Source organism: Neltuma alba, unplaced genomic scaffold (genome assembly GCF_004799145.2).
Source record: "Neltuma alba isolate B1F8T4 unplaced genomic scaffold, ASM479914v2 tig00010614_pilon, whole genome shotgun sequence".
Classification (NCBI taxonomy): Eukaryota; Viridiplantae; Streptophyta; class Magnoliopsida; order Fabales; family Fabaceae; genus Neltuma; species Neltuma alba.
Genome location: NW_021635471.1, coordinates 872,993 through 896,467, shown reverse-complemented (window position 1 = coordinate 896,467; position 23,475 = coordinate 872,993). Strand labels below are relative to the sequence as shown.

At 34.2% G+C, this 23,475-nt stretch overlaps 5 protein-coding genes across 6 annotated transcripts; all 5 read right to left on the bottom strand.

Annotated features, from left to right (window-relative positions):
• Nucleotides 1-1,181: 1,181 nt before the first annotated feature.
• LOC114757604 (60S ribosomal protein L11) lies at nucleotides 1,182-3,122 on the bottom strand. 2 transcript variants are annotated; one of them, XM_028946682.1, is made up of 5 exons: nucleotides 3,044-3,122; nucleotides 2,845-2,952; nucleotides 2,719-2,761; nucleotides 1,943-2,138; nucleotides 1,182-1,599 (listed from the first exon to the last, which is right to left on the bottom strand). In XM_028946682.1, the coding sequence occupies exons 1-5, from the start codon at nucleotides 3,044-3,046 to the stop codon at nucleotides 1,401-1,403; spliced, it is 549 nt and encodes a 182-aa protein (XP_028802515.1). In that variant the 5' UTR covers nucleotides 3,047-3,122; the 3' UTR covers nucleotides 1,182-1,400. The 2 variants fall into 2 exon arrangements, with proteins under 2 accessions (XP_028802515.1, XP_028802514.1); XM_028946681.1 differs by lacking the exon at nucleotides 3,044-3,122 and having other exon boundaries at nucleotides 2,845-2,982.
• A 2,756-nt stretch (nucleotides 3,123-5,878) lies between these two features.
• On the bottom strand, nucleotides 5,879-8,253 carry LOC114757597 (ribosomal RNA small subunit methyltransferase-like). The gene is made up of 2 exons (XM_028946674.1): nucleotides 7,874-8,253; nucleotides 5,879-6,803 (listed from the first exon to the last, which is right to left on the bottom strand). Exons 1-2 carry the CDS (start codon nucleotides 8,183-8,185, stop codon nucleotides 6,048-6,050), a joined length of 1,068 nt encoding a protein of 355 aa, XP_028802507.1. The 5' UTR covers nucleotides 8,186-8,253; the 3' UTR covers nucleotides 5,879-6,047.
• A 2,293-nt stretch (nucleotides 8,254-10,546) lies between these two features.
• On the bottom strand, nucleotides 10,547-12,539 carry LOC114757657 (pentatricopeptide repeat-containing protein At1g62670, mitochondrial-like). Its single transcript, XM_028946742.1, has 3 exons — nucleotides 12,496-12,539; nucleotides 10,913-12,214; nucleotides 10,547-10,749 (listed from the first exon to the last, which is right to left on the bottom strand). Exons 2-3 carry the CDS (start codon nucleotides 12,198-12,200, stop codon nucleotides 10,547-10,549), a joined length of 1,491 nt encoding a protein of 496 aa, XP_028802575.1. The 5' UTR covers nucleotides 12,201-12,214; nucleotides 12,496-12,539.
• A 2,221-nt stretch (nucleotides 12,540-14,760) lies between these two features.
• Nucleotides 14,761-16,471, bottom strand: LOC114757656 (putative pentatricopeptide repeat-containing protein At1g12700, mitochondrial). The gene has a single exon (XM_028946741.1). It carries the CDS (start codon nucleotides 16,469-16,471, stop codon nucleotides 14,861-14,863), a length of 1,611 nt encoding a protein of 536 aa, XP_028802574.1. The 3' UTR covers nucleotides 14,761-14,860.
• A 3,415-nt stretch (nucleotides 16,472-19,886) lies between these two features.
• LOC114757655 (pentatricopeptide repeat-containing protein At1g62670, mitochondrial-like) lies at nucleotides 19,887-21,584 on the bottom strand. The gene has a single exon (XM_028946740.1). The coding sequence runs from the start codon at nucleotides 21,582-21,584 to the stop codon at nucleotides 19,971-19,973; it is 1,614 nt and encodes a 537-aa protein (XP_028802573.1). The 3' UTR covers nucleotides 19,887-19,970.
• Between the last annotated feature and the right edge of the window lie 1,891 nt (nucleotides 21,585-23,475).

Sequence of the window (23,475 nt, the reverse complement as noted above, 5' to 3'; positions counted from 1 at the left end):
ATATATTTAAATTAGCTTATTTTAAGTGATTTTATGCTTTATGAAATGTAGATTGCGAAATAATAGAAAGGAGCTCCACTCCTAAGCGTGGAATCACTACTCAACCTTATTTGAAGTCTCCCAATAGAGATCAGTTGAAGAAATCCTGAATGGTTCACTTGACCTGGGCATTCCATTCCCTCCCTCCCTCTGTGAGATCAAAGCAGTTTGGCAGTTTCCAAGTGAGTGTTGCTGAGGGTTTTCATGCAAGCTTCTTTCAGAAGCATGGGGACTAGGATTTCAGTAATCATAATATATTTACTACGGTTTCTGAACATTTCTGACTTGAGAAATACTACATCCCCTTTTTTTTTTTTTTGATGAAAAACAACCTAACCACGTTAATAAAAAAATTGGTTAAAATTATTTATGAAAAGTGTAGCTTACAACTCAACCTTGTAATACCTGACATTGACATACCGAGGCTTTTAGGTTTTTATTTTCCCGGCATCCTTTTATATTTAGGTATCTGGCTTTAACTACCTCCTTCCCCTTCATACAAGGACGCGCTACAGAGAAAATCCAATGGCTGCTGGTGCTCAACCACTAATGGAGAAGACAAATGTAATTACGTAACTTGTGCAAAGGCAAAGTGACTGAGCAGAGCTTGTCCGCTTTCCACAAGCACACCACTTGTCTCCATTTCATACATGCAAATACATGTACGTAAACACAATCAACTCATGCGCTCTTCTTCAATTGCTACTTTTCTTAATTTTATATTTTGTGGAACTTACAGGGCAGGTGAAAATATTATTTGTTTGACAGATTCTGCAACAATAATCAAATATAGCAGACGATACTCCCTTCATTGAGAAGTATTAATATTATATGTAAAACATATTTTATATGTTCATCAATTTTTTCTAATTATCCCTCATTGATATTTTCCAAACAATAATCAAGTAAAAAAAAAAAATTAAAATGCTTAAAATATTTTTAAAAAAACTTGTTATATTAACTATTAACTAATTTAACTAATATTTTTAATCTATTTAAATTAGTTAATTATATCTCACATCAAGCACAAGAAGCACAGGAAGAAGAGTATGTTATTGCGGTGAGTTAAACAAACAAGTGCATGCCACTGATACGGATGGTTTGGGACACGGCAGTGGTTGCACCGATTATTGCCCGTCTACTTGAAAATGAAAAGATTTTTTCAATGGGAATGTATTTTGGAGAATAAGATAGAAAATGCTTTTCAATGATACCAAACGAGTCTCTTGCCATTCTTTTCTTTCCCTTTTCTTCGGCTTTGCAATCTTTGCCTTCAGACCAAACCACAAGGCAAGATGCCAGTCTAAGGGACCTCAAACTAAAATAACAAAATTGAAACTTGCAACTATCAACATTGCAATCTAACCAACAAATGCTTGGGACTTGTTCAGGATCACTCCTTCGTATTTCACCTGGAACCACTTCATTGCATCCTCCTTTGTGACTCGGTGCTGGATCCCAACACGCGACTTGCACCTGCGGCGACGTCCCACACGGTATCCAGGGCGCTCCAGAACAACATAGAAGTCCATTCCATAGATACCAGTAGATGGATCGTATCTGAAGTAGAGTAGCCAATTTTCAATACGCAATACATAACAGTTTTGAAGATTGAAGAAAGAAACTAAATTCAGTTTATACTGCAAAGATGGAAGGATTTATGCACACAGCCAACGGACAGAAACCGGCTTAATTTAAATAACAGGGAAAAACTTCATGGAACTGAAGCTCAGACTTTCATAAAAGAATAACTAATTAGCCAATAAAAAGTTAAAAACAAAAAATAAGGTTAAACCACACCCTGTAGAAACTTTACATGCCATTGCCCATGAGACATAGTTCAGCAGATAAAACACAAAGCAGATGACAAAAATACTGCAATCTAAAGAGATTTTCAGCTTACTTGATCCCCAAATCAATATGCTCCTGAATGCCAAAGCCAAAACATCCAGTATCACTGAAGTTTCTTCTCAGCAGTTCATATTCCTTCACCTTCAGACCACTCTCCAAAAGCTGCATTGCCTTGTCACCTCTAACAGTCACATAGCATGCAATCTTTTCATTCCTTCTGATACCAAAGGAACGAACAGTATACCTTGCTGTCCAAAAGCAGACACGAAAAATGAGACTAACCAACAAGAGAGTGCAGCAAGCGTGAACAATAAATCCAAAGAACACTAATTTCAATCGCTGGAAATACCTGAAATGAAACCAATCATACATCTTTCTTTCGAGGTTTTTAAGGATAAAATATGAACACAGATAAGAGAACAGTCTTGAAGATATCATAATCAGAAGTCATTAATTTTTATTAGCACTTGAAATCCTTACTGCTCGAGTTCCGGATCTAAAATGCAAATTTATCAGGTGATGTAAATAACAGGTGAAAAATGCGTCACTCAAATACTGAAGACTCGAGTGGCTACTCCGCTAGTATTTTTGCTTCAAGGCACATTTAGCGTTCAACCAAAAACATATGCCAATATTTTTACAGAAAAAACCATGCCAAAATTCCTTAACATTATCATCAATGTGTAATAAGGACTCATGCATTACCATCAGAATGGTGGCAAGTTCTACAATTTGCGGTCAAACCATAAGATTTTTTTCACAAAGAAAATGGTAAGAAATATCACAGGGGCAGAGCCAAGCGAAGCATAGCAAGGATCCAAAATTCACCTTTGGAGAAAACTGGGGTCTGACCACTAAGCTGCTCCAACACCTATTACCAAAAAGGGTCATTCGAATCAATGGAGCCAAAAGAGAAAAAGCAAGGACCATTTACAACACGTGATGAATAAATACCTTAGCCGCTCTGGTGAGACGATCTCCACTCTCGCCCACTGAGATATTGAGAACGAGCTTCTGGACCTTTATTTCCCTCATAGGGTTTGCCAGCTTCTTCTCTGAAGCCTGCTCAACAAGCATTCCAGATCACTCAAAAGCAGAAAATGACTCATAGTCATGAAACGCAGAAGAGTGAGAGGATGAACAATATGCGTACCATTGGAATGGAACCTGAGCGAAGATTTGCAGCGGCAGATGCAAGGAAGAAAGAATGAAACGAGAAGCACTTATACGGAGTAAGAAGGTGACGGCGCTAGGGTTTTCATAAAACGAAGCATTATTTAAAGGAAAAAAAACAGTTTTAGGGCTTTCGCTTTTTGTTAGCCCATGTATTTTTTAATTTAATTTTAATTCAATCTCACAAATTGTTTAAACTTTATTTCTATACTTTGATATATTGTGCATTTGAATTTTATTTTTTTACCGTACATTAATTTTATTCATTAGGCTTCAAGGTAAGGAATTTTATTTATTCACTGAAGAATCAAATAAAGTCTTTGAGTTATATATTTTAATTTGATATTATAAAAAAAATGAAAACACTTGAACTTGGGAAAACATTTTTTTATATTAAAATCTATGAAAAGAGGGAATCTTCTAAATAAAAAAAAATTAAAGGGATTATATTTATAACAATTGTCCCGGGAGACCAAGATCAGCATTCATTCATTTGATATATGGACTTTAAAACAAGGAAGTTGATTTTAAAATGAAAGAATTACAATGACGTCTTAAGAAAAGAAAATAATTGTTAGTAATTTTAATAATAAGTGAGTAGTCATTATTTAATATTATGAAACTTGTTATTGCTGGTTGCTCTATTATCATTAAGATTTTTTTTATAATTACATTCCTTACTCAAGATTTCATAATTATTCTCCTTTTAAAACTATATCCTTACTATTCTTAGACTAAGGACTTTTATCTAGGGGTGTTCACGAGACGGGACGGGACAGGACTTTTGTCGTGTGTCCTGTCCCATCCCATCCCTTTTTTTTTGCCCCCTAAATTCAGGTTTGGACCTTTTCTGAATTGGCTTGATGCTTTCTTTTTTTTTTTTTGGGAGCAACTGTATTTCAAGTTAATTTTGGGCCTTTGCTTGCTTTTTTAACAAAAACTCCTCTCCTTGTGCGGAACGACGAGGAAGAGGCGCGCCTGAAGGCAGAGGCGCCGAAGCCGTTGAGGTCGCGGGAGAGTTCAGTACAGAGTGCAAGCGCAAGATAAAAAATCCGACGAAGAACGCTAGCGAGACAGTGGTCCGGATTCAAGATCCAAATGTGACTTGAGTCGGGGAAGGAGTGACCACAGACCTTCTCACGAAACGATGAGGAAGAGACGGGCAGCTCTGAAGCCAACGGAAGGAAAGAGTTGGACTGAGATCTGAGAGGGGCGAGAGCAAGAGCGGCAAGGAGGTCGCGGGAAGGAAAGAGTTGTACTAAGATCTAAGAGGGGTGAGAGGGCAAGAGAGGCGCGGCTAGTATGAAGTATGAACTATTGGAAAATTTTAGGGCTTAGGAGACGAAGGGAGACCAGATAAATTGAAAATTACAAATTGTTTTTTTTATAATATATATCCCAGGACGGGATGGGACGAGACAACCCCGTCCCGTCTCGGGGGTACATTCTGTCCCGTCCTGGTATTGTCCCGTCTCGTAAATTTTTTTGTCCGGTCCCGTCCCGTCCTAAAGTTACCAGGATCGGGATGGGACAATTTGAACACCCCTACTTTTATCTTCCCGTTGGTTTTCTTTTTAACCTTTGTATTTTAATTTTAGGGTTAATACAATTTTTGATCTTTCAAGTTTATTTTTATTTTGATTTTGGTCCTTCAAATTTATTTTCATTTATAACATTAATCCTTATAATCTAATAAAAACTTGGACTAATTTGCCCCTTTGAAGGACTAAAACTAAAATGAGGATAAACTTGAGGGACCAAAGATTATATTTATACTAAATTTTATTTGTAGTTAGTTTTTCTTTTATCAAAGAAAAAATTAGAAAGGAGGTCGATGCCCCTTGAACAAGTCAAAAGATTTTTTTTTTTGGTCAACAGTTGAAAATTTTTTCATTGTTTAAGTTAATCAAAGTTTTAAAACTATAATATTGATTCTGTTCTTCATTATTGAAAATGGCATGGTTAGGAGGAAAGGCATCATCAATCACTAACAAAGATCAAACTCAAAACACTATTGCATAAGCTTAAACCAAACGCAATTTGTCTTGTCTAGATAATTCAAGCAAAAACAAAGATTATCGTTAGTAGTTCGGTAACATAATGATATGAAAACTCCCATTGAAATGGAAAGTTGCAAATTCGGCTTCTTTTTTTTTTTTTGGGGTAGACACAGATTTTTTTTTTTAATTGAAGACAATCCTGCTTGAGCCATTATCAAATATTAAATATGAGCATCGAGAATTTAACTTTTGATTCACCGTATTATGAAAGACTAGTCTTTTCAATTTAACCTAACCCTGGGGCAAGTTGGATTCTACTTATAATGTCAAGTTGGGGGTGGGGGACAGAGAACAAAAATCCAACCACTTTTGGTCCAACCTGATCCGCAGAGCATGATCCAACCACAAGCTTGGTCAAACAGGCTTGTTTTAACCTGACCATTATTTGGAGTCGTGATTGGATTGCTATTACTTTAACCACTGTCTCGACTATTTTGATTTCCAGTGCTTCCCCCCTCCACCCCCCGGGGGGGGGGGGGGGTTCTTTTTGTGGGGTGGGGATACAATTATGTTAATTGTGATGGATCCAGGTTCGTTTCCTTTTCAAATCAAAAGATTAGATGAGCAGAAAAGAGTGCGGTAAATGGGCATATCAAACAGAACGATACCTTCAATCTGGTCGGGTTTGTCATTGGGGGGGGGGGGGGATTCTAACGAAATTAGAGCACAAATAAAAGCAATCGAAAAAAGCTATCATATTCAAGGAAAACTTGTCAAGAGCTAAATAAATATAAGAAACTCCTAAAGGGGCAACATTTAATCAAAATTGCTATATATTACATCTGCATGATCAATAAGGAACCTGGATATTGCTCACGCTATTTTGATGCTACTCCACTCTCACTCAAGATTCAAATTTTAAGAAGAAACAAGCTCAAAATTTTGGGATAGAATTAGACAAAAATTACTAAAAAGACTCCAAAATCAGGAGAAGTGTATGCCAGCTTTGTTGAATAAAGAAAGCAAATATAGGAATTCCTGCAGACTGAGCTTGGATGACCTCTTCTCTTCAAAATCTCCCTCTTTTAGAACACCCATAACCTTGTCCTTAAATTCAGATTGCACTTCTTCAGCATCACCGTCCCCACCTTCGATCTCCATTTCATCATCTTCATCTAATCCATCATCCATTCCCATGCCTTGATCTTCCGTGGAGTTGCCAAAACCAGAGAAGTCCATTTTCGTATCGTTTTGCTCTGTTAAACCTTCTTGTGAGAGCTTTAGTGATTGTACAGTCTTGTAGTTCTTTTCCAGCAAGGAGATCACATTCTTCTGCCTAAAAATTGAACCAAGTGTCTTGTTCTTTCTATTAAAACAAATACGCAAAAATCCATCCCATTCCTTCTGCTTAACTTCAATTCGAGGTTTCCTCGGCTCAATTCGCACTACAGAGGAATCAACCTTTGGGGGAGGTCGGAAATTGTTTTTTCCAACTTTGAGGAGGTGGGAGACTCGAGCAAGGAGTTGAGTATTCACAGTGAGACGACAATAGAGCTTGTCACCAGGCTGAGCAACCAGTCTCATGGCAAATTCTCTCTGAAACATAATAATTGCACACCTAAATGCAGGTTGGTGGTTGAGTAACTTGAATGTAAGCGGCGAAGATATTTGATATGGAATGTTTGCCACACATATGTCAAAATAGGGAAGTTCAGTCTTAAGCACGTCACCTTGCATAACCTAAACAGAACACAAAGGGAAAAAAAATATAAGATGCCTAGTCATATCAAATATAAAATATAAATTATATTCCATTCTCAGATATTTTGAGGGTTAGACAAGCAAGGGGAAAAAAAATAAAGTGACAAGTTCCTCACAGTCAAACATCCTTTTTTCTTTTTTCTCTTTATTTTAACTATTTGTTTGTCTATAACGGGAAGCTGCTGCTATCTCTTGAAGTTAAGACTACTAGGAACTCTATCCAAATCCCCACCCATTTCAACTTCTTGAGCTAAAAGTATAGAGGCTTGTCAAACCTGTCTTCATGAAAGGCAACCGAGTAACTACTCAATAAGACAATTTCTTCGCACTATAGTCTAATAAGATCATTTGATGAAAGCAAGTACAGAATAACAGATTGCCACTTGTTGCAAAATGACATCAAAAGGAAAAGGGATTATTAATATACATAACATCACTGGAATCATGGTCAGCTCCTCCTTCACCAGTTTGACGTTGGAAAAGCCCCCAAAAAAACAAGGGAAAAAAAGGCCGAACGCTCAGGCATTGTATCAGTGGTAGTGAGGTGACTAATCATGAGCATCCACAACTACATATCCAAGGCCTTTAAACTGTTATAGCACACAAAATAAAGGACCAAACAAATGTTCCGTAACTCATAAGAAGCAACACTTATGTATTGATGAAGCCTCTATCTCTAAATATAACGATAGCCATGTCTTGCCTGGAGTCGGATATCATCTTATTCAAGTGCAACTTCCTATAAATATATTAAAAATGGACTTGTACCTAGACCAACGACTAACATTCCAACAACATGGGCAGATTCTAAACAGCCAAACGTATAAACTATTAAAAAAACCCGTTTCTAGTGACCTATCCACAAATTTCAATGAGGGAAAAGGAAAGCTCTCAGATTCTTATGTCCAACAATATCGTTAAACCAATGCCTAACAGTACAGCAAGTGTTTTCACGAATGGCCATAACACAGATAACCTAGAAGGCCTTTCTCTCTTGAGATTTCTCAGATATTTTTAATCATCTAATTAACAGAGGGAAAGAACTTAACCTTAAGGCGGCTGGAGTAGGGTGTTCCCTGGAATCGTCTTTGAAGCTCGAGAACCATACGAGGGTCAATCTCAACAGCAATTACCATCTTTCCAGCTTCCAATAACTTCTTCGTAAGATTTCCGGTCCCAGGACCGATTTCGAGGATGACATCAGTGCTTTTGATGCCAGATTTCTGGACTATGGAATCCACCAGCAAAGGGTTCTTGAGGATATGCTGACCCTTCGATTTGTGAAATGATATACCGCCTTGGTACGGCGTGTGCTGTTGCTGTGGCTTGCCTTTCTCCTTCCTGATTTTACCTCCCGCCATTGATCGGAGAGACAGAGGACACTGCAATGTGGCGGTATCGCGACAACTAGGGCAGAAGAAGAAGAAGAAAACGGATTAGGCAAGGCCTTGTTTAGGTTAAATTTTGGGCCACGTATTTGGTGCAAATACTCAACACGGAGCACAAAATATTCAACCCGACCCGGCCCAGGCTTAAATTTGTAATTTGCGGGGCGAAAAAAAAAATCTTGGTACTATGCTTCCACTGAATTTGAATGAATAGAAAAATAGGTGGAAGAGGAAATTTTAGAAGACAAGACAAATAAATCCCTGTTTGTTGTTCAGTTTTCAAAATATGTTTTCAATTTAAAAAAAAAATAAAAAAAGGGTTTGAAAATGTATTTTCAGCGTGTCTCGTTTCTTTTTTTTCTACAAAGTTATGGAAGAGGCAAAGAATATTATATTTTTATAAATGATGATTATGCTAATAAAGCCAAATATTCTTTTGTCGTTCACTTCACCTCACCATTTTAGATATGTTTTTTAGAATAGTGATTTAAATTGACGTTTTTATTTTTTTATTTTGGTTCCAAAATTTGTTTTAGAAATTACTTTATTTTCTAAGAAAGTAAAAATTAAAAAAAAAAAAAGAACCAAACCAGACCTAAATTTCCCATATTTGATGAGAAAATAAATTAAAAAATGTAAGAGAAATAATAAACATGATGCCTTTATGCTTTTCACTTTTTACGAAAAGAATTTCTTTTTTTAAAAAGAAGATTTTTCAAAGTTAATCTAAAGAGGAGAAAAGAGGCAAGAGCCCACATTTTTTTATATGAATATTATCATCACTGTTAAACAGGTTATTTTCTTTCTTTTTTTTCCTATCATTTTCTTTTCTTCTATTAATCTGAATATACGGCTAAAACATTTATTTCCCTTTTTCCTTCTTTATATTCCTCCTTTCCTTTTTCTTTCCTCATATTTTCTCTTTTCATCCAAACAAAGTATAAAAGTTCATGACCGGTACCAATCCATTGATTTATGAGGAAAATATATATATAAATTATATTCTATTGAAAATTAAGAAATATATAACTATTTTTAAAATCTTTTTATATATAATAAATTATATTGAACATCAAGAATGGCTACGAGAAACCGTTGATCTCAAGCCCTTCCTTCGTATATATTCTTTTTTCCAAGTCCAGATGATATCGATAGGCTTGATAGTAGGATTGACATTAGCTGGGAAAGCTCTTAATCAACATAAGGAGAGGAGGATTCATTCACAAGTATGCTTCTGTTCCTAGCTTTCATACAACTTATCACATAGTGCCAAAGGTAATAAGCCAGATTTGGTATTACTTCCTCCTATTTAAATTGCTCATAAACCAGTCACTCATAATGTCATAACGATAGGGAGGAGGAAGACAATCAGGTAAATTGCTGAGATTCCAATAAAAAGATTTAATTATAAAAAAAAATCCCAATAATAATTAAGCAGTAAAAACATGTCATTTCATTAACTGAAACTCAATATAATATGCTACTCAATTGTTATCGAATTTTCGGGTGATTAAATTTCTTTATTGGGACTTTTTAGTAATCACCCAAAAAATATCTAATTGTAAATTAATAGATAGTATGATTGTAACCTAAAGCAGTCGGTACCTACCCTTATAATTTTCCTTTAAAAAAAAAAAGACACTATGGTTGTGTCTGCTGCAAGACTCACTTTCTTTGGTGTTTATTCTTTCCCAATCTCATGCATTCTTCTTAGGGGACCATATACAATCTACAAAAAAGACAGTGAGTCTTCCAAAGCATGTTCACGAAGTGTCACCATGTAACTTGTAGAAAAGTCACCTCATGTCCAATAAGCGCCAATACTTGAATAACTCTCAGAACACATGACTAAAAATGACATTTTTCAGAAAAGAGAGATAGCAATATCTCAGTCACACAATTAAAAGTATGCCATCTGTAAAAACCAAATATGTGAAAGCCATGGAAACAGAAGGACACTTAATCACTGCAGATGGTATTCATCCCCAAAAATATGAGTTAAATATGTCATGAGGAAAAGTAATTAAGCTAAATTTCAATTCTATATGTGGCCTTATCCCAACTACAAAAGAATCAAACAAGTCATAAAAGCAGCATCCACAAGGATACATTACCACTAAAAGTTTGCTCACCTTGTTCACCCCACATAAACCACACATGTACGTGCATGTGCATCAATGCTTCAAGAATTGAAGAGATGACAATTATCTAGCCAGAACAAAATAAGATGGCTCTCATAAAAACTCTTTCCAAGCTCATTGCCGGATCAAAACGATTGATATTATTATTTCACAAGAACAAATATGTTTATACCAAAAGAATGAAAGACAAAGTTTAATTGAGCAGAAACAGAACAACAGAATTAATTTTGTTTGCAAATCTAACAATAAGATTGGGATCGGAGACTGAACCATATGGATAATCATTAGCCAAATGCCCAAATACGCTGCCTATCTGTATCAGCAAGGGAAAGTCAATCAAATGAGTACTACTTGGTAAAGATAAAGTGAACTCCCGGGATCCAACACCATTTATGGCTGATATCCAACAAAAAAACAAAAACAGAGAGAGATGAACTTTGATATTTCTGCACAGAAAGCGCAGGGAGGTCAATGCAATTGACTTTAAATTTCAATTGCTGTCAGACATTACGTTGGTTGAGTATTACAACAAATTTCAACGTGAACACAAGGATCTAACCTTCTTTTATCGTCTTTAAAAGACCCCTAGCAAACATTTCATCAAGAACATTCTCCGCCTTATCATTCCAACCTTTCTCCAAAAGAGTTCCAATGATTGTTTCAAAAGTTACAAAATTTGGAAGGCATCCATTCTCTCCCATTTGAAAAAACAATGCCTTGGCCTCATCAAACAAGCCCTCTTTACAAAATCCATTAATCATAGCACTATATGCTTGGACATCTAGAGGATGGCCATTAACCAAAAGATACTGAAAAACTTGTTGAGCAGTGTTTAATCTACCACCCTTGCACAAACCATCAATAAGTATGGTGTATGTGTGTGTATTTGGCTGTATTCCTAAACCAACAATTTTATTGAATAGCATAATTGCTTCATCAAGATGCTGGCTCTTGCACAATCCATCCAACAAGACATTGTAGGTCATTATATCTGGTAGATGACCATTATCATGCATCTCATAAATAAGCTCCTGCACGGTTGAGATCTTTCCTGATTTGAACAGGCCATCAATAAGAGAACTATAGGTGACAACATTAGGAACCAAACTTTTGCATCGCATTTCTTGAAAAAGATCCATGGCTTCACCAATCCTTTTGATTTTACACAAACCATTAATCAGGATATTGTAACTAAAAACATCAGGTGTCAAATCACTTTTGATCATTCTATTAAGAACTTTCTTTGACTCATTAACATGATTCATCATACAGTACCCATCCATTAAAGCATTGTAAGTAATAACATCAGGCTTTGTACCACATTTCATCATCCTACCAACTATTGCCTCAGCTTTGGTTAGACGCCCTTTTTTACAAAATGCATCTACCAATATATTAAAGGTATAAATACAAGGAGTGATACCTTCCAGCCCCATTTTATTTAGCAACCACGTGGCTTCTTTCCATTGATCCATGCAACAGAAACCATATATCAGGGAGTTGTAGGTAACAATACTAGGAGATATTCCCTTATCAGTCATTTCATGGTATAATTTTTTTGCCTCAATTGCAAGCCCTTCTTTACAAAGACCAGCTATGACTGTGTTGTACATAACTAAATTAGGCTTAACTAATCCGGTCTCCATCTTTCGAAGCAATTCAAGAGCAGCAGACGTTTTTCCAATTTTACAGAAGCCATTAATCAGGGTCCCATAGCTTACCTCATTTAACTGAAATCCTTTTGCCAATATGTCGTTTTGAAAGACAAGGGCTTCTCTAACGTTATCATTAATGCAGAGACCTTTCAACAGAGTATTTAAAGTTATTATATCTGGCTGACAGCCCATCTTGAAAATCCTCCCTAGAATAGAGAAAGCAAAAGACATGTTACCCAAATGGCAGTAACAATTGATCAAGATGTTCAGAGTAAATAAACAAGGCATGAATCCCCTGCATTCTGCTTTTGAGAAAAGGGAAATAGCAGTTCGGTGATGCTTCATCTTCGCGAGAGATCCTAGAATCTTATTAATACGAACTGTAGAGGGTTGGGGATTCACATGAAGCAAGCTATTAAATGAAGAGGTAGCCTCTTCAATGCACTTAGGATTTGGCGAATGGGAAAGAAATCTATGGAATGCGTACCTTGCAGCTCTACCGTAAATCATGTTCGCTATCAGAAATTCAGATATGCTTGGAGGAAGAAGGGGACAATGGAGCTGTGAAGAACCAGACGCCGGAAAAACACAAGCGCTCGCCAAAAGTCTTTTGCTTTTTCTGCTCTGCGAGACTGAAAGAAGTCTCACCTTTTTTTCGAAGGGGAAAAAAATTAAAATTAAAATTGACAAAAAAAAAGTGGTTATTTTATTGAGAGAGAATTACAACCAAGTCTTATAAAAGAGCAATAATTACTAAAAAATTCTAATATTAATCTCAACAGCTTATAATGACAAGTTCTATAATGAGAATGACAATTTTTGAGACTTATTTTTCAATTGTTTTTTTTTGTTTGGGACCTCATTGTAATTCTCCATTTTAGTAATACCCTCATGGTTATCAATACCAATAAATTTTATTAACAGAAATAAAAATTACTATTTTTAATTCTAATTATAAAAAATTATTTATTTTATAATTTATATTACAAACGAAACCTTATAATTAGAATGTTTACAAAAGAGGTTTTATGATTAGGATTGAAGTTAGTATTGATTTGATTCATATAGTTTTTAATATAAAATTGATTCATAAATGATAAAAATGGCAAGATGAGTTATGTGAATCAACAAATATTAAATCTCTCAATAAAGATGATTATTATTTATTTCAGTTTTTTTTCTCACTCTCGCTCTTCTTTTCCATTTACATTATTCAAATCAAATTTTGATCATTTTCATTTGTTTATTGTTTCAAGTTTATAAACTTCAATAAAAATATTAGATCCACTCTCTTTTTGAGTTTTTAGACTTCAATTTGTTAGTGGTGTGTGTGTATTTTCTTATGTTTGTTCCGTACTTTAGACTTAAGCAGTTAAGCTAATAATGTTGGGGCTCAGAATATTAATAACTTCTCATTTTTAGAGGCCAAATTGATAAAGGGGCCTAACACAAATATATTTTATCAATTTTAGCATTTCAGTCTTCTCTGGAATGCATTCAGTTTTACAAATAAATTAAGATTATCAAAAAATTGAATATTAATGAAAATAAAATAGTCAATATTATGTCCCTCCTGTCAAGATAAAAATACTCCCCTAGTCCTTAATACAAGATATATTTCTTATGTTTGTCAATTTTTTCTAAATTACCCCTATGGATGTTCCATCAATCATAATCAAGTAAGTGAGGGAGGAAGGATATTAAGAAAGATGATTATAGTGTTTTAGGAAAAGCATGTCATGTTTCTTATTGTTAACTAACTTACTTAACTTTCTTAATCTAATTAAATTAGTTAAATAGATCTTATATTAAGGATCGGAGGAATATTAAGTACATATAGGAATAAAGAGAAAACGCCATTGCTCACTAACTGAATAAATATTACTCCAAAAATTATCATGCAGCATTATTTAAAGGTTTGGACTAGATAATTCAAAGCAAATAAGAACCATGTGGCTTAACAATGTAAAAGTTATTATGTAATTGGAAGGTTGTGAGTTCGATCTTATTCATAACATCAACTTGTTTTTTTTTTTTAGTTTGCTTATAAATTTCCGTGCGATTAGTTTGGCTCTTGTATTTACTTTGTTGATGTGATGCTTGCTTCTTTGTTTAATTTTATTGATCATGTTCCGCACTTATGAAATTCTTCCTCTGGTTCTAAATATGCTATTCACTTTGTAGTGATTACGCTACAAAGTAAATTGTATATTTATATTTAGAACGGTAGACAAGTATGTATCATATGGTTTTTTTTTTGGTCGTTCTTGTGCATATTCTCTATTTTTTTAAAACCCTAAATTTTGGCCAATTCTGTTTTAAGAAAATCATTTCAATTCTTAACATGGGAGACCAAGTCCTGCCTAGTTTGCTAAAAACTAAGACCATATTATGGATATTCTTGCCCAACCTTACCCTCTGTCTAGACCTTACCAAGTGAATTAATTAGACAACAAATATGTTTATGCCAAAAGAATGAAAGGCATAGCTCAATTGAGCAGAAAGAGGACAACAGGAAGAAAAACCATTGAATTAATTTTGTTTGTAAATCTAACAAAAATATTGGGATCGGAGACTGAACCATATGGATAATCATTAGCCAAATACGCTGCCTATCTGTATCAGCAAGGGAAAGTCAATCAAATGACGACTAGTTGATAAAGATAAAATGAACTCCCGGGATCCAACAACATCCATGGCTGACACCCAACAAAAAAAAACAAAAACAAAAGCAGAGAGAGATATTTCTGTACAGAAGTTCAGGGAGGTCAGTGCAATTGACTTTAATTCAATTGCTGTCAGACATTACCTTGGTTGAATATTACAACAAATTTCCACATGAGCACAAGGATCTAACCTTCTTTGATCGTCTTTAAGAGACCCCTAGCAAACATTTCATCAAGAACATTCCCCGCCTTATCATTCTCACCTTTCTCCAAAAGAGTTCCAATGATTGTTTCAAAAGTTACAAAATTTGGAAGGCATCCATTCTCTCCCATTTGAAAAAACAATGCCTTTGCCTCATCAAACAAGCCCTCTTTACAAAATCCATTAATCATAGCACTATATGCTTGGACATCTAGAGGATGGCCATTAACCAAAAGATACTGAAAAACTTGTTGAGCAGTGTTTAATCTACCACCCTTGCACAAACCATCAATAAGTATGGTGTATGTGTGTGTATTTGGCTGTATTCCTAAACCAACAATTTTATTGAATAGCATAATTGCTTCATCAAGATGCTGGCTCTTGCACAATCCATCCAACAAGATATTGTAGGTCATTATATCTGGTAGATGACCATTATCATGCATCTCATAAATAAGCTCCTGCACGGTTGAGATCTTTCCTGATTTGAACAGGCCATCAATAAGAGAACTATAGGTGACAACATTAGGAACCAAACTTTTGCATCGCATTTCTTGAAAAAGATCCATGGCTTCACCAATCCTTTTGATTTTACACAAACCATTAATCAGGATATTGTAACTAAAAACATCAGGTGTCAAATCACTTTTGATCATTCTATTAAGAACTTTCTTTGACTCATTAACATGATTCATCATACAGTACCCATCCATTAAAGCATTGTAAGTAATAACATCAGGCTTTGTACCACATTTCATCATCCTACCAACTATTGCCTCAGCTTTGGTTAGACGCCCTTTTTTACAAAATGCATCTACCAATATATTAAAGGTATAAATACAAGGAGTGATACCTTCCAGCCCCATTTTATTTAGCAACCACGTGGCTTCTTTCCATTGATCCATGCAACAGAAACCATATATTAGGGTGTTGTAGGTAACAATACTAGGAGATATTCCCTTATCAGTCATTTCATGGTATAATTTTTTTGCCTCAATTGCAAGCCCTTCTTTACAAAGACCAGCTATGACTGTGTTGTACATAACTAAATTAGGCTTAACTAATCCGGTCTCCATCTTTCGAAGCAATTCAAGAGCAGCAGACGTTTTTCCAATTTTACAGAAGCCATTAATCAGGGTCCCATAGCTTACCTCATTTAACTGAAATCCTTTTGCCAATATGTCGTTTTGAAAGACAAGGGCTTCTCTAACGTTATCATTAATGCAGAGACCTTTCAACAGAGTATTTAAAGTTATTATATCTGGCTGACAGCCCATCTTGAAAATCCTCCCTAGAATAGAGAAAGCAAAAGACATGTTACCCAAATGGCAGTAACAATTGATCAAGATGTTCAGAGTAAATAAACAAGGCATGAATCCCCTGCATTCTGCTTTTGAGAAAAGGGAAATAGCAGTTCGGTGATGCTTCATCTTCGCGAGAGATCCTAGAATCTTATTAATACGAACTGTAGAGGGTTGGGGATTCACATGAAGCAAGCTATTAAATGAAGAGGTAGCCTCTTCAATGCACTTAGGATTTGGCGAATGGGAAAGAAATCTATGGAATGCGTACCTTGCAGCTCTACCGTAAATCATGTTCGCTATCAGAAATTCAGATATGCTTGGAGGAAGAAGGGGACAATGGAGCTGTGAAGAACCAGACGCCGGAAAAACACAAGCGCTCGCCAAAAGTCTTTTGCTTTTTCTGCTCTGCGAGACTGAAAGAAGTCTCACCTTTTTTTCGAAGGGAAAAAAATTAAAATTAAAATTGACAAAAAAAAGTGGTTATTTTATTGAGAGAGAATTACAACAAGTCCTATAAAAAAAAATAATTACCAAAAAATTCTAATAACAATCTCAACAGCTTATAATGACAAGTTCTATAATGAGATTGAGAATGATAATTTTCGGGACTTGTTTTTCAATTATTTTTCTTGTTTGGGACCTCATTGTAATTCTCCCTTTTATTAATACCAAGGTATTAAAAACCGAACCGGTTGTTGAACCGGTTAAGACAATGGGTCAAGAGTTAGTGGGTCAGACCGGAATTGAACCGGAGTTAGACCGGAATTAATTAAAAATATAATATAAATAAAATCTATAAAAATATTTATATTTGATTATAAAAATATTTTAATAAATATGATATTTATAATATCATATTAAAAAAACACATATAAAATATATGTTATCATAAAAAATGGAATTTCCACGTTCCCTGTACTCCTTTTTTTTCCCTCCAGACCTCCCCCTACTTCTTTTAATCGTATATATGTTTATATATAATCAATATAAAGCGAAGAATGTATGAAAGAAGTCATATCCAAATTTTCAAAAATGAAAAGAAAGGACGAAGTGGTACTGTAAGTCTAGTATCATAGGCTGCTATAAAATTAATGCTCTTTTTTATTTCTGGAGATTCTCAATGTTCTTGTTTTCTCCTTTCTTTTAAGCACATTCTTCCAGGAAAAAAAAAAGTCAGATCTTGAAATCTCGTTCCAGCACACTCGAAAGGCGAACCTCGCTAGAGTTATCTATCACCTTCACCTCTATCAGTTGTTACCTTCCTCTTCTCCCTTAAGTTCCTGCGATTTGCGAACTCCTTCATCCTTGTCTCCCCCAGTCATTCTCACCCAGATATTAGCCCCAACAATTGACTTTCCTTGCCTCCAGCACCGCTGTCACCGCCGACGACGCCTCTCACCTCCACTGGCTCTTTCAAACGCTGGCTACACATGTTTCATGTCTTGTTTCTTTCATTGACTATATTTTTCTTCTCTTCTTCTTCTCATTTCTTTCTCTTTTACCTGGGAACTTGCTTTATTTTCATAATCCTCGCACCTTCCTGGGCATTTTAAAAATGAACCGGGTTACCTGTTCAACCCAACGGGTTATGCGGGTTATAGCCGGTTCATACCGGTTTAACCGGTTTCACACCGGTTCGGAACAGTATCGGTTTAGACAATGAATCGGACCGGACAAGTGTCCGGTTCGCCGGTTTCTGGCCTGAACCGTCCGGTCCGGTCCGAGTTTTCAAACCATGATTAATACCCTCATGGTTATCAATACCAATAAATTTTATTAACAGAAATAAAAATTACTATTTTTAATTATAATTATAAGAACTTATTTATTTTATAATTTATATTACAAACGAAGTCTTATAATTAAAATGTTTACAAAAGAGGTTTTATGATTAGGATTGGAGTTAGTATTGATTTGATTCATATAGTTTTTAATATAAAATATAAAATTGATTCATAAATGATAAAAATGGCAAGATGAGTTATGTGAATCAACAAATATTAAATCTCTCAATAAAGATGATTATTATCTATTTCAGTTTTTTTCTCACTCTCGCTCTTCTTTTCCATTTACATTATTCAAATCAAATTTTGATAATTTTCATTTGTTTATTATTTCAAGTTTATAAACTTCAATAAAAATATTAAATCCACTCTCTTTTTGAGTTTTTAGGCTTCAATTTGTTAGTGGTGTGTGTGTGTATTTTGTTATGTTTGTTTCGCACTTTAGACTTAAGCAGTTAAGCTAATAATGTTGGAACTCAGAATATTAATAACTTCTCATTTTTAGAGGCCAAATTGATAAAGGGGCCTAACACAAATATATTTTATCAATTTTTATGTCAGTCTTTCACTTATTGAGTTATAAAATTATTTATTAAAATTGTAGAACCAAATCATTTTAGCATTTCAGTCTTCTCTGGAATGCATTCAGTTTTACAAATAAATTAAGATTATCAAAAAATTGAATATCAATGAGAATAAAATAATCAATATTATGTCCCTCCTGTCAAGATAAAAATATTCTCCTAGTCCTTAATATATGACATATTTCTTATATTTATCAATTTTTTCTAAATTACCCCTATAGATGCTCTATCAATTATAATCAAGTAAATGAGAGAGGAAGGATATTAAGAAAGATGATTATAGTGTTTTAGGAAAAGCATGTCATGTTTCTTATAATTAACTAACTTACCTAACTTTGTTAATCTAATTAAATTAGTTAAATAAATCTTATATTAAAGATTTGAGGAATATTAAGTACATATAGGAATAAAGAGAAAACACCATTGCTCACTAACTGAATAAATATTACTCCAAAAATTATCATGGAGCATTATTTAAAGGTTTGGACTAGATAATTCACAGCAAATAAGAACCATGTGGCTTAACAATATGAAAGTTATTATGTAATTGGAAGGTTGTGAGTTCGACCTTATTCATGACATCAAATTGTTTTTTTTTTTTATTTTAGTTTGCTTATAAATTTCCATGCGATTAGTTTGGCTCTTGTATTTAGTTTGTTGATGTGATGCTTGCTTCTTTGTTTAATTTTATTGATTATGTTCCGCACTTATGAAATTCTACCTCTGCTTCTAAATATGCTATTCACTTTGTAGTGATTACGTTACAAAGTAAATTTTATATTTATATTTAGAACGGTAAACAAGTATGTATCATATGGTTTTTTTTTTTTGTCGTTCTTGTGCATGTTCTCTATTTTTTAAAACCCTAAATTTTGCCCAATTCTGTTTTAAGAAAATCATTTCAATTCTTAACATGGGAGACCAAGTCCTGCCCAGTTTGCTATCAAACTAAGACCATATTATGGATATTCTTGCCCAACCTTACTCTCTGTCTAGACCTTACCAAGTGAGTTAATTAGACAACAAATATGTTTATGCCAAAAGAATGAAAGACAAAGCTTAATTGAGCAGAAACAGAACAACAGGAAGAAAAACCATTGAATTAATTTTGTTTGTAAATCTAACAAAAAGATTGGGATCGGAGACTGAACCATATGGATAATCATTAGCCAAATATGCTGCCTATCTGTATCAGCAAGGGAAAGTCAATCAAATGACGACTAGTTGATAAAGATAAAATGAACTCCCGGGATCCAACAACATCCATGGCTGACACCCAACAAAAAAAAACAAAAACAAAAGCAGAGAGAGATATTTCTGTACAGAAGTTCAGGGAGGTCAGTGCAATTGACTTTAATTCAATTGCTGTCAGACATTACCTTGGTTGAATATTACAACAAATTTCCACATGAGCACAAGGATCTAACCTTCTTTGATCGTCTTTAAGAGACCCCTAGCAAACATTTCATCAAGAACATTCCCCGCCTTATCATTCTCACCTTTCTCCAAAAGAGTTCCAATGATTGTTTCAAAAGTTACAAAATTTGGAAGGCATCCATTCTCTCCCATTTGAAAAAACAATGCCTTTGCCTCATCAAACAAGCCCTCTTTACAAAATCCATTAATCATAGCACTATATGCTTGGACATCTAGAGGATGGCCATTAACCAAAAGATACTGAAAAACTTGTTGAGCAGTGTTTAATCTACCACCCTTGCACAAACCATCAATAAGTATGGTGTATGTGTGTGTATTTGGCTGTATTCCTAAACCAACAATTTTATTGAATAGCATAATTGCTTCATCAAGATGCTGGCTCTTGCACAATCCATCCAACAAGATATTGTAGGTTATTATATCTGGTAGATGACCATTATCATGCATCTCATAAATAAGCTCCTGCACGGTTGAGATCTTCCCTGATTTGAACAGGCCATCAATAAGAGAACTATAGGTGACAACATTGGGAACCAAACTTTTGCATCGCATTTCTTGAAAAAGATCCATGGCTTCACCAATCTTTTTGATTTTGCACAACCCATTAATCAAGATATTGTAACTAAAGACATCAGGTGTCAAATCACTTTTGATCATTTTATTAAGAACTCTCTTCGACTCATTAACATGATTCATCATACAGTACCCATCCATTAAGGCATTGTAAGTAATTACATCAGGCTTTGTACCACATTTCATCATCATACCAACAATTGCCTCAGCTTTTGTTGCACTCTCATTTTTACAAAATGCATCTACCAATATATTGAAGGTATAAATACTAGGCCTGATGCCCTCTAGCACCATTTTATTTAGCAACCATGTGGCTTCTAGCAATTGATCCATGCAACAGAAACCATGTATTAGGGAATTGTGGGTAACAATATTAGGAGATATTCCCCTATCAGTCATTTCATGGTATAATTTTTTTGCCTCAATTGCAAGCCCTTCTTTACAAAGACCATCTATGACTGTGTTGTAGATAATTAAATCAGGCTTAACCAACCCTCTCTCCATCTTTCGAAGCATTTCAAGAGCAGCAGACGTTTTTCCAATTTTACAGAAGCCATTAATCAGGATGCCATAGCTTACCTCATCTAACTGAAATCCTTTGGTCAATATGTCATTGTGAAAGACAAGGGCTTCTCTAACGTTATTACTAATGGAGAGACCTTTCAACAGAGTATTTAAAGTTATTATATCTGGCTGACAGCCCATCTTGAGAATCCTCCCTAGAATAGAGAAAGCAGAAGGCATGTTACCCAAATGGCAGTGACAATTGATCAAGATGTTTAGAGTAACCAAACATGGCGAGAATCCCTTGCATTCTGCTTGGGCGAAAAGGGAGATAGCAGTTCGCTGATGTTTCATCTTTACGACAGAACCCAAAATCTTATTAATACGAACTATAGAGGGTTGGGGATTCATATGAAGCAAGCTATTAAATGAAGAGATAGCCTCTCCAATGCTCTTAGGATTTGGCGAATGAGAAAGAAATTTGGGGAATGCGTACCTTGTTGTAGCTCTACCGAAAATCATGTTCGCTATCAGAAATTGAGATGTGCTTTGAGGAGGAAGGGGACAATGGAGCTGTGAAGAACCAGCCGCCGGAAAATCACGAGCGCTCGCCAAAGTGTTTTGCCTTCCGTCAGACTGAAAGAAGTATCGCCGTTGTTTCGGAGGGGAGAAAAAATGTAAATTAAAATTGGCCCAAAAAATTGGTCATATTTATTAACGGAAATAAAAACTATTGATTTGATTCATTTAGTTTTTAATATAAAATAGAAAATTGATTTACAAATGATAAAAATAGCAAAATGGGTTTATGTAAATCAGCATTACAGCATATATTAAATCTCTCAATGAAGATTTTTTTTACTTCAGTTTTTTTTCTGACTCTCGCTCTTCTTTTCAATTAAAATTATTCAAATCAAATTTCAATAATTTTCATTTGCTTATTATTTTAAATTTATAAAATTTAATAAAAATATTAAATCCATCTTCTGTTTGTTTCGTGCTTTAGACTTAGGCAGGTAAGTTGATAATGTTGGAACCCAGAATATTTATAACTTCTCATTTTTAGAGGCCAATTTGATAAAGCGACCAAACACAAATATATTTTATCAATTTTTATATCTCATTCTTTCGCTTGTCGAGTTATCAAATCATTTATTAAACTTGTAGAATCAAATCATTTTAGCATTTCATTCTTCTCTGGAATGCATTCATTTTTACAAATAAATTAAGACCATAAAAAAAATTGAACATCAATAAAAATAAAACAATCAATATTATTTCCCTCCCGTCAAAATATTAAGTAGGTATAGGAATAAAAAGAAAACACCATTGCTCACTAACTGAATGAATGCTACTCAAAAATTATTATGGAGCATTTTTTAAAGGTTTGGAATAAATAATTCAAAGCAAATAAGAACCTTATAACATCAAATTGTTCTTTATTTCAGTTTGCTTATAAATTTCCATGTGATTAGTTTGGCTTTTGTATTTAGTTTGTTGCTGTGATTGTTTGCTTCTTTGTTTAATTTTATTGATTATGTTCCAAACTTATGAAATATTACCTTTGCTCCTAAATATAATATTCATTTTGTTGGGATTATACTACAAAATAAATGTTATATTTATATTTAGGACCGGAGGCAAGTATGTATCACATATCACCTCTAGTACTTAATATAAGAGTTAATTTAACTTTCAATTTGATTCTAAATATAAGACCTCAATCTTTTTTATCATATTTATTCTTTTTTTTTTAAATAATCCTTATAGTAATTACACATATCAAATGTTTGATCAAGTATTAAAGCTAATACACTTGATTAGTAAGAGTAATTTAGGAAAAACAATACTTATTTATTACAAATAACTAACTAAATAAACTTCCTTAATCTACTTAAATTAGTTAACTAGTTTTTATATTAAAAACTAGAGGTAGTAGGTTTTTGGATTGTTCTTATGGTTGTCTCTATTTTAATTAGTGGTGGAAACAAGTTAGATGGCCTGTCATGGGCTTGTGGTCTAGCCTGCATTAGGCCTAGTTTGGCATGGCCTGTTTCAAAATAAAAAAAGGCTTAGGCCTTTTTAATGGCTTATTTAGCCTAAGAGGCCATGTCTAGGCTTCTTAAAAAGCCTGTTAAACATGTTTATTTATCTTGATTTTTATTTTTGTTTTGTACTTTTATCTAGTTTTATTTTAAATTGTAATATATAATCATAATTTGTTGTCAATAATATTAACCATAATTAAGATTTAAAATATTACTTATAACATTAAAATTTAAATAAAAGATAATAATAAAAAAATAATTATTATGTAGTATATATATTTTATATTTTATATTGGCTTATATATTTTTTATTATGCATTTTGAAAATTTTAAAATTATAGGCGTTTTCAATAGGCTAGGCCAGG